The 14,441-nt window shown below is 37.1% G+C and overlaps 1 protein-coding gene across 2 annotated transcripts in view; it reads right to left on the bottom strand.

The window, feature by feature from the left end:
- Nucleotides 1-14,441, bottom strand: part of SMURF2 (SMAD specific E3 ubiquitin protein ligase 2) — a 116,341-nt gene that overhangs the window by 28,194 nt on the left and 73,706 nt on the right. For both annotated transcript variants that reach the window (XM_019466513.2, XM_019466515.2), the window contains exons 4-7: nucleotides 11,986-12,119; nucleotides 8,993-9,058; nucleotides 4,619-4,703; nucleotides 2,519-2,602 (exon numbers count right to left, since the gene is read on the bottom strand). In XM_019466513.2, coding sequence (XP_019322058.1) covers nucleotides 2,519-2,602; nucleotides 4,619-4,703; nucleotides 8,993-9,058; nucleotides 11,986-12,119 — 369 coding nt within the window. The remainder of the gene's footprint in view (nucleotides 1-2,518; nucleotides 2,603-4,618; nucleotides 4,704-8,992; nucleotides 9,059-11,985; nucleotides 12,120-14,441) is intronic.

Below are 14,441 nucleotides of genomic sequence, written 5' to 3'. Positions count from 1 at the left end.
AGGGAAAAAAAAGTTACCCAAGTGCGATATCGAAAGTAGAGTTCTCTAGACGACATATGTACTGCAGGGACAATCACAAGGAAATGGAGTGATCAATGCAAATAGAATGATTTCAAGAACTCTGAATCAAAGTAAACCTGACACCTCTAAGTACAAACTCATATGATAAAGCAGAAGGTCAGTTATTTATTGAAATCATTTTATACTGATTTTAATTACATTGTATACAAAATCCACATATATTTACAGATGTGAGTACTAGTTTACAAAGCATTACCTGACTTAGCCTCGGCCTGCCTCTCAGATCTGACTTCCCACCTTTCTCTCACTCCACTTCTGGACATTCTTCCTGTTCCCTGAACTTGCCAAGATCAGTTTACCTTTAGTGCTGGAAAGGAGCTCTTCCTCCCACCTCAAAAGCTTTTTTCTCTTATTCTCCCTAGGCCAGACAGGCTCCTCCTGGTCATTCAAATCATAGCTTAAGCTTAAATGTCTGAGAGGTCTTTCCTGACCTTCAATCCTAAAGTAGTCACCCAGGCATTTGGTAAGTACATCACCCTAGTTTCTCAGCATAGCAATTATTTGACACTTTTTTTTAAATCTGTACCCTTGTTTTCCCTTACTAGAATATTTACTGAGAGAAGAAAGTCTGCCTGGTTCATTTCCCACTATATATATCCTCTGTACCTGGAACAGTGCTTGGCATACACACACACACACACACACACACACACACACACACACACACACACACACACAATGAATAAAGATGATGATGTGACTCTTCAAAGAACTTCCAGTATACTGGTATGTAATCCAAAATGTAAGAGGATAATCAAGAGTTAATTTTTTTTTTAAATGTTTATTTATTTTTGATAGAGAGCACGAGCAGGGGAGGGGCAGAGAGGGAGGGAGACACAGAACCTGAAACAGGCTCCAGGCTCTGAGCTGTCAGCACAGACCCTGATGCAGGGCTCGAACCCACAAACCGTGAGATCATGACCTGAGCCAAAGGCAGACACTTAACCAACTAAGCCAGCCAGGTGCCCCAAGAGTTAATTTTTAAACTAACATTTACAACCACAATCAACTTTATACTGGTGGAAATTAAAGTGAATTTCATCAGTTAAAGGAGTTAGAAGGAAATGGACTTCACTAAAGCACTGACACAGGTACACATTCATTTACACTCAGATACAGTAAAATGTTCTTGGACTTCAGTAAAATCCTTGGCAGTTTAATACTAGAAATACAACTCTCAAGCATCTTTTAAAATGCCAACGTGAGCTAAGCTTTTACCTGAGAATCAAAATATAATAGGGAAAACTGTGACTTAATGAGTTCGGCAATCAATCCCCAATAAATAAAAGTGGGTATAACTTAGAGAACCATTTGATGATCTATGTCTGGTGCCAGACCTGCTTAGGAAAAGGGGGTGGAGGGCTAAACAAACACTCACTAGAAGTGGCAAATAAACTCTGTTCTGACTTTAAAAGCAAAAAAGGAAATTCAGCCACTTATCCTATTCATTATCAGTTACTTTAAAAAGTACTTTCTTGGAATTTCCAAAAATTCTCTTACTTCCTCATGTCTCTACACATTAAGCTCCATGAAGGCTGTTCGGCCTCGTTCCCTGGTAACAGAGCAAATGATGAGCACAGTGCCTGGCATAGAACCATTTGGTGAACTGAATGATCACGGTTACCACCGTTCTGAACACTTTTTATCGCCTTCCCCTCACCTGGTTAAATTCGAACATTCTTCAGGATTTAGTTCAGAAATTCCCCTCCTTCAGAGTTTTCCTTTGCAATTTCTACCATCCCCTTGCTCCCTGCTCTAAGTTAGGGGCCCTCCCTATGGTCTCAGAGCATCTGCATTCTTATCTTGATCACAGACCTTACTAGATGTAATATAATGATATAATCATACCCCTACATGACTGAACAAATGAAGATCCGGTATATATATTCTCTTACAGCCATTCAATAACAGACTCAAAAAAATTTTTAACAGTCCCAGAAATGAGATGGCTTCTCAATTTATTCAGTTAACTTATTTAATCAATACTTACTAATTACCTTCACAGGCCCTAGAGCTGCAATAACAGGATGACTTGCTAAACAACCTTCATCGAAAATTACTTTTTGAAAATAATAATGGCACTTGCTAGGGGTCCCCAGGTGGCTCAGTCGGTGAAGCGTCTGACTTCAGCTCAGGTCATGATCTCACGGTTCTTGGGTTCGAGCCCCACGTCGGGCTCTGTGCTGACAGCTCAGAGCCAGAGAGCGTGCGTCTCCCTCTCTCTCTGCCCCTCCCCTGCTCACACTCTGTCTCTCTCAAAAATAAATAAACGTTAAAAAATTAAAAAAAAATAATAATGGCACTCGCTGTAAGATCTACTGATCTTGAGCAGTATAAACCAAGAAAGGAAATCTGGTAAGACTGACAGATAAACAGAAAGTGACAACTTCAGGAAGGCAAACAGCACAACCAGGGAAAGATATTTGTATGTTCTTACCGTGTTGGGCGTTCCCACTGTGTAGTTCTTGTTATGTGGTTTAGATACTGGATTCTTCCAGAGGCAGTTCGCCTTTCTTCCCAGCTTAAATAAAAATTGAGAGATAAGGCATTAATAAGAAGGTGGATACAGAATGTTTTTAAGGCAATAACCGAGCCAGGAAGACATCTGCTGTTATAAATCAGGAATGACAAACTGAAAATCATTACACAGAATACAGGAATGTTTTTCAACTTATTTTTAAAATGTACACTGTATCTTCTGGAATTCTGAAACTTCTACAATATTTACACTGAGGTGTGCCTAACATTCTCCATCAGCCAAACTCAGAACTTTTCAATAATGTCATTAAGGCTCAACTAAATTACACTATTTCTTCAGAATTTAGTGGAAAAAAAAAAAAATGCCATACTAAAAATAAAAATCACATCTAACTTTTAAAATTAAATCTAACATTAAAGCATATAAAACTTTTTAAAACATTTAGCCTATCCAAATTAATTTTTTAAAAAGACTGGTACTTCCTCCTCAATAACTTTTTAATGCATGTAACAACAATAAAAGAAAAGGGCAAATGACCACAGAAATGTAATAATATTAATACTTCCACCAAAACCCAAGCAGAGGTTTAGAGGCCATAAAAACCAGGAAATAAAGAAATGCTAAGAGGTCTTTTCCTGTGATTACAATCAGAATACAGTACTGGAGTATTACTTATCAATTAATTTGTAAATTATACATATGTACGACTGTATTATAAAATGTACACCAAGTTTTTAAAGGATACATCATAAAAACAAATGGGAAAAAAAGTACGATAAAGAACCAAAAGCTTAGAAAAATAAGCCTTGCGTTGTTGTAATCTCTTAACACTGTTTAGTTATTTCGTCCCAAACTTCCCCTTCAAAATTACCAAAATCTACATCCCATCCACAAAAGTGAACATATAGATCAAGGAGCTAACGTGAGGTATAAATAGAATTAAATTATGGCAATTTTGAAGAATTTAAACAAAGTGAGCAAATACCCTGACTTGGATGTAAAATTCCATATCAAAAATAATTGAAGTCAAAACTCAAAATTATATACTTGAAATAATTCATTGTACGTAAACTACACCTCATTCAAGTTAAAAATGAAGTCAGAAAGTGTCAGCACTAGTATCAGACAGAGAAAGCAGTGATCAAAAGCATGAGATGTGGAATCAAGGCTTAATTAAGTCTGTGTTCCAGTCTACCATCCATTATGTGGCCTTTAAGGCAAGTTTACTTCTCTGACCCCGTGTTTTTAATCTGTGGAATGAATGAGGGTAACAACAGTAGTGGCAGGAGTAATAACAGTAGCTGATCATTTATATATATTATCTTAATATTATATATATTTATAATATAAAATATATTACTATATATTAAGCACTTACTATATGCAAACATTGTGCTAAGTGCTTTACACGAATGATCTCATTTAATCCTCACAATTTATGGCATATACACTATTATCACCATCCTCTTCTAGAAGTAAATATAAACCAATGCTCACAGAAGTTAAATGAACTGATTAAATCCATAAAGCTTGTAAACAGAAGAGGAAGGACTGGAATCCGGATGGTCTAATTCCAGAATCACATGCATATGAGTTAAACGATCTAACGTATGACATAAAATGCTTACAACGGTATCTGACACACACATACTCAACAAATGTTCCTATGTTCTTGTCATTTTTACTCCACAAATCTCTATTCCATCCCTCTAAATGGAGTTATGTCTCAGATTCAGCATTTATATGCCCTGTTTTGAATAATTTAATCATGCAAAAAAGTTGTTCTTTTAAATACATAGTATTTACAAGACAGAGATATCTGTCAAGAAATTTGATGGTCTCCTAGTCAAAACTCTTAAAAAATAAATGTAACACATTTGATTCATGGTTTATTTTATAAATTTGACTTGACAAGGTTCCTTGCTAATTTTCCAAGTACAAGGAAAATCTAGATTCTGGAACTGATCAGCAAATTTCTAAAGTATACAATAAATGTCAACTTATTTGTCATTATTTGAAGGACATTATCAACACATTTCTCTAATGATTTCAGCTTACCCATCTGGTAAATCATTATCAAATAAACGACTGCAGTCCACAACTTGTCCTCCTGTGCCTATCCGGTCTCTGGACTGAAGACTTACTATAACACAACAAAAAAATTACTAAGAATAATTACCAGAAAGATTTTCTACAATTTAAAATATGTATATTTAAAGACATCTGGCTTATCTTAATACTTTAGAATGGATTCTTTAGCTTCTAATAAATTCTATATTTTCTTTTTCCATGAGATGTTTCCCTTTAGGAGTGATATTAGAATTTTATGATTTTCTATGCTTTATCATGTTCATGGAGGGGAGTCTAAATCCTTTCTGCCCATTGTAATGGGGCAATGCAAGCCTCCTACTATACTTAAGAGAGGCATTAAAGGTATATTCACATACAGAAGAACTGGAAAAGTTCATATCAATTTGGGTTTAATTCTTGACCCATCTTTAAAATACTTAACAAAACACACCAGATTCTGGCAACAGGGCAACACTTAGATTCCATAAGTCAAAACCCTACATCAGTATCTAGTGTGGTGTAAAACTACCACTATAAATTTGGAAGCAAGAGACGTAAACTCTAGACCAGGCTCTAATACCTAGTTTAGCACTGTGACCTTGAACAAAACACTTAAAATCCTAAAAGTTTACATAATCCCAATCTAAATAATGAGGAAGCTAGGCTAACTGATAAGCCTGAAGTCCTTCCTTGCTGCTTTAATATTCTTTAATTCTATTTTTGGTAATTCTCCTCAAAGATAGAAAGGAACAGGCAAATTTGACTATAACCAAACTTTTTTTTTTTTTTTTAACGTCTATTTCTCTTGAGAGAGAGAAAAAGAAAGAGAACTCATACAAGGGGGTGGGAGGGGCAGAGAGAGAGCGAGAAAGAGGGGCGGGGGGAAGGGCGAGGGGAGGGAATCCCAAGCAGGCTTTGCACCATCAGCGCAGAGCCCAACGTGGGGCTCGAACTCATGAACTGTGAGATCATGACCTGAGCCGAAGTCAGATGCTTAACTGACTGAGCCACCCGGTACCCCAACTATAACCTAACTTCCTAAATAGTTACTACATAAAGTATGATATTTTAAGACCCTTCATTCTAGGAAGGATCTCAAAATTCTAAAATCATCCAGTTCTGTAAAACTTTTGAAAAATCAGAAAGTTCAACACATCACTCCTTTATATGAGTATCATTTATAGGTGACAACATGGTAATACACCTCTCTTCGGTGAATATAAGCAAAATGTTATATGAAAGTTGTACTAGAAAACATTAACCAGTTTTTATACAGAAAAGCTAAGTGAAATGCTTACCAATGTATAATCACTGTAAAAACGATGTACTTTCTCATTAGCATTGTTTAGAATAATATTAAGGCTCAAAATTAAGGATTTCATGAGCTTCAGCTCCAGAATGCTATATTACAAGACACCTAAGCAATTTCTAGGTGGGTTTGTGTTTTTAAATGGTCTAATTCTAGCAATATAAGGAGTCACAGAAGTACTATGTTTATAAGAGCGCTGTTCATTAGCACTAAAACATCAGAAACAATCTAAATAAACAGCAATAATCGACTGGCTACATTAATTATTTGCCCACCATGGACTACTATACAACATTGAAAATGCTATAGAAATGGGGGACCTAGGTGGCTCAGTCAGTTAAGTGTCTGGCTCTTGATTTTTGCTCAGGTCATGATCTCATTGTTTACGGAATCAAGCCCCGCATCAGGCTCTAAGCTGACACTGCAGAGCCTGCTTGGGATTCTCTCTCTCTTCTCTCTGCCCCCCACCCGCCAGCTTGCACTCTCTCTCAAAATAAAAAAATATATAAATTTTAAAAACATTAAAAAAAGCCCACTCTTTCAAAAATGCTTTAGAAATAAATCTATGAACAACAACAGCAACAACGAAAGATGTTTAGGACAGATTAAAACAGGTTATTTAAAGTTCTGCACAGTATAATCTCATTAAAAATAACAGAAAAGGTATATACATCAAGCTAATAACAATGATGGCATATTATGGGTGTTCCTTATCTTCTCTATTTTTATATTATAACAAAAAAAGAAAAACTTCACAAGACATGGGAAGAACGGAGTAACAGTTTTAAACGTAACAGGGAAAAGATTTATAAACTTGAATCAGTCATCTCAATTTGGTAGATTTTTTTTTAACATTTTATTTTTTGAAACACAGATAATGAACAGGAGAGGGGCAGAGAGGGAAACGCAGACTCCAAAGCAGGCTCCAGGCTCTCAGCTGTCAGCACAGAGCCCGATGCAGGACCTGAACTCACTGGCTGTGAGATCATGACCTGAGCCAAAGTCGGACGCTCAACAGAGTGAGCCACCCAGGCACCTCTGGGATATCTTTTCCTAAGGTAACACTCCAAGAAAAGGATAAAGCTAAGTGTCCAAAAATGCTTACAACTTTCAATGTTATAATAGCAAAAAAAATGACTTAACCGTCCAATAATCAAGTTTTGATATATTGATATAATTCACCCCTTGAACACTAATAATGGTTACAGTAAGTGAAGGAAAACAAAAATTTTACATTCACTGAACCAAAACCATAAAAAATATACACATATAAAAGTATATAAAATTACTAGAAAGGGATATATATTTTTTAAAATTAGTATTCTAGCATACTTTTCTTCATTTCTCAAAAAGTGTTACGAATATGTATAATTATTTTTTTAATGTTTATTTTGAGAGGGGGAGAGAGAGAGCATGAGCAGGGGAGGGGCTGAGAGAGAGGGAGAGAGAGAATCCCAAGCAGACTGTACTGTCAGCACAGAGCTCAACACAGGGCTTAAACTCACAAACCATGAGATCATGACCTGAGCCAAAATCAAGAGTTGGATACTTAACAGACGAGCCACCCAGGTACCCCTATAATTATTTGCAAAGGTCCAATTCAGCAAGAACTGGAACTCATTCTGTTTTTAAATGGCAGGATCATGAAGCATAATGTGTGAGTCCAACTCATCTCTACTATGAAAACTAAATTCATACAAAAGCTTCAAATTGGACTACACATGCACACATTTTAAAGTAAAACATTACTTTTTTATACAGTATACTCCATAGATATATTTCTAATTGCTGACAAAGGAAAGCTGGTTGTTTTTATAAATGCCAATTTACACCTAGTAAAACTATTTTGTTACTACTGGACATTAGTTGGCAAATTATTATATGACATGCAAAATCAAATTAAATGTGATTGTTCTTAAAGTTTTATATGCCAGCATTTATTTTTGAGGTTTTTTTTTACTCCCTTCTCAATCTAAGAATGACAGGAATTCTCAATAAGGCTGCAGTGTAGATACTTCCCTGTGGTAACTACAACAGGGCTTTGTTAGGTCGCTACTCTGGCAATTCATTATGAACCCAATTCATTTCCTGGGAAAATGAAGCCCTTCAAAAGTAACTTCAGTAACTGAAACCTCTGACAGGTTCATAATGCAATCAACTTATCCTAAATTCTGCTCTGTAGTGAAGTGGTGGGATCCCACTTGCATTTTATTGTTTTTAAGAAGCCTTAAAGGAGTCCATATCAGTGTCCTACCACATGATGTATCTTTTTTTTTTTTAATGTTTATTTTTGAAAGAGAAAGAACACAAGCGGGGGGGGGGGGGGGGGGGTGGAGGGAGGGAGACAGAATCCTAAGCAAGCTCCAAGCTCTGAGAGCCTGACGCGGGGCTCAAACCCAAGAGTCGTGAGATCTGACCTGAGCTAAAGTTGGACGCTTAACTCACTGAGCTACTCAGGCACCCCTACCACACTATGTATCTTGATCAAAGCTCAATCCATCAATTCTTAGGTCTCAGAAAATTTTACCTTTAAGCCCTTCCTCTGAATCAATTCAAGACAGACCTTATGAGTAAAGTAATAGCTTCTCCCCTTTTTCAATCAGTGCTATACTATCCTTCATTTTCTTTTCCAATTAGCACAATTATTATAAAACTGTAAAGCATTAAACAAAGTTCAATAGAATATTCTTATCAAAAACCAGTTTAAGGATTATTTTTAGAAAACTTTCAGATCATCTGTAAAAGTTTATTTTAGTGTGCTACCATACATTCGCATACTTTAAATGAATGCCTAAGGGATCAATAGTTCTTTACATCAGGAGCCTTTATTTTTTTTATATTATTCATAATTTGAAGGGTTTTTTTTAAATAATTTTTTAAATTAAGGTAGCCAGGAACCTGGATCCACTGTTTGAAATATTTTATGGGACTCATTTAATTTAAGCCAATACAATGAAGCTATAGTTAGTGTACTTGGATTTAAAAGATACACAGAGTTTAGGTCAGTCTGAATGATGCCAAAATTTCACATAACTTTAAATTTCCACACTTACCTACTATCTGTCCTCTAACTGTATCGTTGTCATTTGGCCCAAGTTTGCACAGATCCAACCTCTGATCTATTTGAAATCAACAAAAAAAGCAATTAAAAAATAAGCTGATATCAGAGCTTCTAACATCTATAGAGTGATGGTAAATTTCCATAATCCAATGGCAACCAGGCCTATAATTTAAATAATAACATTTTAAAGATGAAACAAACATTTAAAATCTCTAACTGTATATATAATTGGTACAAATGTCTTAACAACAGTTTTGATAAATTTGGATTTCAAAAACTTTAAGTCACTGGTGTATATACATTGCCAACATGCAATTACTTTTTCTCCAAAGATTTCAGACACTTGTCTTGAGTCTTGGCTTGTCACTTAATAGCTGTTGTTCTTAAGCAATTTATCCCTGAGTCTTGATTTTCTCACGTAGTACCTACACCTCATATTTTTGAAGGATCAAATCAGGTAATTATGTAAAACTCTTAGGTAACTGGCATATAAGTGTTCAATAAATGTGAGTTATTATCACTGTTATTTTTTATCTAACCATTTCAAATGACCTCCATACACATAAAGTAAATATTAATAAGAAGCCAAGTATAAACTGTAAGATAAGGGTCTGAGTCAGTTCTACTAACTCATTTAGGAGCAACTCATTTATTCTCTCATGCCTCATCAATAGAACAGACATAACACTGACCTGGCCAGTTACAGGAAGGAACAGTGTCACCCACAGCACGCTGCTTTTACTTTTTTACTTTGATTATAGCACTTAAAACTGAATTCTTTTACAGCTATATATATATATATATATATATATATATATATATATATATATATATATATATATATATATATACACACATATATATATATGCATGCCATCTATTCAAAGAAGTCATGAATTGATAAAAAGGAGGAGACCATACATTAGTCTTTGAATTCTCTGCTCCTAACTGGCAGAACGCTGTACAGTGTGCTCAATAAATGTTTGATAAATTAAGTATTACTACACATCAAAAAGGTCAAGGAAATAAATGCAATGAAACATCCACAGGCAGCACAAAGAAAAATCTGTGTCCCACCAGATTTATCCAGCCAAAAAGAGACATTTTTTCCCCTTGCAAAATAAACGGACGCTACCAAATCAACTGTATAGTAGACTTCTGCAAGGCAATTCCTCTTCTCTTGTTCAGTCTTTCCAGTGTGTCCTGCTCCCTCTGCCAGCACAGACCAGCAGGCCTTTGCCCTGGTTTCTCAGAGGACAGGATCCATCCCATTTTCACCTTTACATCCACCATGGATTTGAACAGTGCCTGGCACATTAAAGGTTTGATAAATGCTGGCTAAACTGAACCAAAGATAAGGTCATCCATGTGGCCTGTAAGTCTTCAGTTTGCCTGCTGGGTTGGGTAATAAAACAGTTCATTTTTATATACTATAAGACCTCTTCCCATCCCAGCGTCCTCTATTTCCTTTTGGGTCAGCCACCTCGTCAACTCAGAAATACAAGAAATTCTCAAGTGCCTTTAAATTCCCCTGACTCAGAGCTTCTGGTGCAATTTTCTCCCTTTTTCTTAACAGATCAATACTTATATATCTGGACTGTGGTATCATACTACAGTAAAAGGGACTATCTCTTAATGTATCTAATACTCCAAGAAAAATTTACTCTTTTTTTATTAATTTCTTTAGCTAGATTCCATGTGAATTTCTGTTTAGCAGAGGTATCTGGACTAAAATCCCATGACAATGAATGACTAGCAATATTTTTTACATTATATGAAAAAGAATTCTGTAAAAACAACAAAAAATTTTGTCAAAAAAGTTATCTTCAGCTATGTCCCAAAAGAAAGACCCCCAAAAAGATTTTTTGTCACCTTGTTACTGCCAATCCAATACGAAAATCATTTCTAATGTCTTAACCTTGGTCTGATCTTCTAAATGCCCAGGCTAGTGTAAAACTAAGCTATAATTAAGCAGTTAACACAGCTGTCTTACAATCAATGTCTTACCCTTCTAGAACTTTTACCTTTTTTTAGTTTTATATATCATTCTTATTCACTAATAATTCCCCTTTAATTGCCACCTTAAACACTCCAGTCACCTAAATAAAACTCATTTTATCTCATTAATCCACCAAAACCAGAGAAGGGTGCTAAGAAATGTTAAAAAGGCATATACACTTTGACACCCTTCTTTTTACTCTTGGATATCAAACATTTCCTAACACTTATAAATTCACTGTACACTAAGTATCAGCTGATTCAGTTCAGCTGAATCATTTTAAATGTTTCATTCTTTTTATAAACTCCATAAAATAAATTTAAACAAGTATTTTTACCAATGTTTCAAACATACATAGGAAGTTAAATTTTTGGATCCCTGCCCTCCCCCCCCCCCGCAAAAACAAACATACACATACATATTTTTTTTTTGAGGGGGGGCACAAGTGAGCGAGGGGCAGAGAGAGAGAATCTCACAAGGGGCAGAGAGAGAGGGAGGGAGAGAGGGAGAGGGAGAGAGGGAGAGAGGGAGAGAGGGAGAGAGGGAGAGAGGGAGAGAGGGAGAGAGGGAGAGAGGGAGAGAGGGAGAGAGGGAGAGAGGGAGAGAGGGAGAGAGGGAGAGAGGGAGAGAGAGGGAGAGGGAGAGAGAGAGAGGTGGGGCTCACCGAAAGCAGGGCTCGTGTTTTTTTACCTGAAGCAGGGCTCATGCTCACACCAAGTGGGGTTCAAGCTACCTGATATGGAACTTGAACTCACGAACAATGAGATCATGACCTGAGCCATGTAAGTGTCCTATATTTTTAAAAAAAAATTTTTTTTAATGTTTATTTATTTTTGAGTGAGAGAGACAGAGCACGAGCAGGGGAGGGGCAGAGAGAGAGGGAGACACAGAATCTGAAGCAGGCTCCAGGCTCTGAGCTGTCAGCACAGAGCCTAATGTGTGTGCCCTATATTTTTATATTTTAAAAAACACTCGTATCTACTCACAACCAGTGTCTTTGAGGCGGTTGATGGCATTGGAAAGAAGTCGAACACAACCAAGAAATCCAGCACCTTGTTTTTTATGGATCTTCTTGTGATTCCATACACTGATCGTAACTGAATCAGACTTTCCAATATACCTAAAAAACAACATAACTGAATGAGTAACTTGGCAACTACAAGTAGCGAATGTAAAATTTTTTCTTTTGCTTTTGTAGTCTAAAGTCACAAATGTTTCAGAGTATGGTTAGATAATGCAAAATATGTTTTGAGTTCAATCAATCCCACAAGATTGAATTTAATTTTTTTAAAAATCTTGTAAGTAAAAATCTATAAAGAATTTTTAATATATCCTTCATCACATCTGCCACTCTCAGACTGGCTAACAATGTGGTAGTAAAAAAACTATTTTAGTAGCTAGTGTCAAATAACACTACAGGTTTCTGATATTTCTTTCCAAGAACAAAAATCTTACAAGAGCTTTTATCACAGTCACATTTAAAAAACATTTCAATGACATGGCCTATCATTTCGAAGAGTACTCAGTTTTCAAGGGGCATTGTCAAGGCTGACAGACCAAAAATCTGACATACCTGGTGGGTTTTAAAATGCTGTAGAACAAAAGCTGATTGTAACGCTTTTCCCCTGCTTCTTTCCTGTATGCAGGCCTTGAGCGAGCAGGACTCTTGCAGATTTCACTTCACTGCCTGCAGACAAGCAGAGCAGGGGAAAGCGTTACTACACTTGTCTGTGCGGATACCTGCAAGTACGTTAAGAGCTCTACCACAGCCAATTGTTCACATGGTGCCATCCCATGCAAAAATATAATAAAATAACATAATTATATCAGTAGAATCCTAACTATATTTCATTGCCTCTAAGTGGTCAAATTTTTGGTCCAGCAACCTTGATCTTCAAATGTCATTCAGTAAAGCAGTAATATCAGAAAAATTCACCTAGTACGTAAAAAAGCCAAAACCACTGAAGTGAGAACTAAAACTTTTCAATGAGAAACAGGGAAACCACACTTAGATCCAGCTGTGCATAAAGCATGCCTATCCCTACTGGACTTTTAATTACGCAAGCTAATCCATTCCCTTTTTAAAAATTAAGCCAATTTGAATTTCATTTCTGTTGCTTACAAATGGGAAAACTCTGGTCGAAAACATCCAACATGCATGCACCAATTTTCAAAGAGACCTAACAGACCTAACCTGGCAAGTACCTACTGCATGGTGTATCAAAATTCTACAACCAGAATCAATTATTAAACAGCTACAGCACCCCCAGATCAAGCATTAAAACAAAATCACATTAAATCAGTTCCCCAAGCCTGATTCCCCAGCATGATAAAGTATTGATCCCCGTGCCTTAGAACAGCCCACCACTGGCATAAGCACCCTTATGCTGTCAAGGCCCAGAGAGACCTTGAGAACGTACACTGAAAACAGAGGAACGTCTGTCAATTGTGTCCTGGAATGACTGTGAGACAGTGAAATCACCTCCCTGCCAAATGAACTTTTATACAAAATACATTGCCCTTGTATGAAGCCACTGACAATTTGGGTTTGCCTATTCCATCAGTTAGCCTGCTCTAACCAATCAGGCACAAATCATAAAGGGCCTTGTCAGCCATGGTGTGAACTCTGGCCTTCTCTCCAAGTAAGGCAGGAAGCCAACGGGAGACGTGCAGCAAAGGAGTAACAAGATTTGAAATATGTTTTAACAACATCACTCTAGCTGCTGTGTTGACGACTGTAGAAGCAAGGCGTGTAAGGCAGGGGTCAGCAAACACAGCCTGTGACCCAAACCCAGCAGAGCACAAAACATAGTGTGATTTCAGTGTATATAGGGTGACATAATTTTTTTTTTTTAGTTTTAAGGCCATAATCAACTATTTAGAATGTCTACATTCACATCACCACTTTTCTAACATAAGGTCATCATTTCTATTTGCTGGACCCAACAATTCCACATACTAATGATGGTCCAACAAGAATTCCAGCCCATACCATCAGAGTCCCCTCCCCCTAAATCCCATGGACCTGGCCACCAGGGAATCTCGCTGATCAGCACGTTAATATAATACCACGCTCTGGTCTGTAACTGCACAGAACCCCTGACGGACTGACAGGTTTAGGTAGGGACACCCCTCCCCTAGGTCTAGCATGAAGCAGATACTGAAGATGAGCCCTCCGCCCAAATGCCAAAGATTTGTGATTGTCGACCCGTCAGGGGGGAAAACAGGGGCCCCTTTTAGGCAACAAGCTTGAGCAATGAAAACCTGAGTAAGGTAAGAGGGGCCGACCACAGTGACCACCCAGCTGCATGCAAAGGCTCATGAAGAGACCCACCTCAAAATATCCACAGACCCCAGCCGGCCAATGGGCTAGGGTCAGGCACAGGTACCAAAAAAGGAAAAGTCCGTATGTTCCTATACTCCCACACTCCCTCCCCGTAAT

Source organism: Panthera pardus, unplaced genomic scaffold, assembly GCF_024362965.1.
Source record: "Panthera pardus isolate Hobbes unplaced genomic scaffold, ASM2436296v1 HiC_scaffold_3, whole genome shotgun sequence".
NCBI lineage: Eukaryota > Metazoa > Chordata > Mammalia > Carnivora > Felidae > Panthera > Panthera pardus.
Note: the sequence above shows the minus strand (reverse complement) of the source record. Positions and strands in the feature narration are given on the sequence as shown.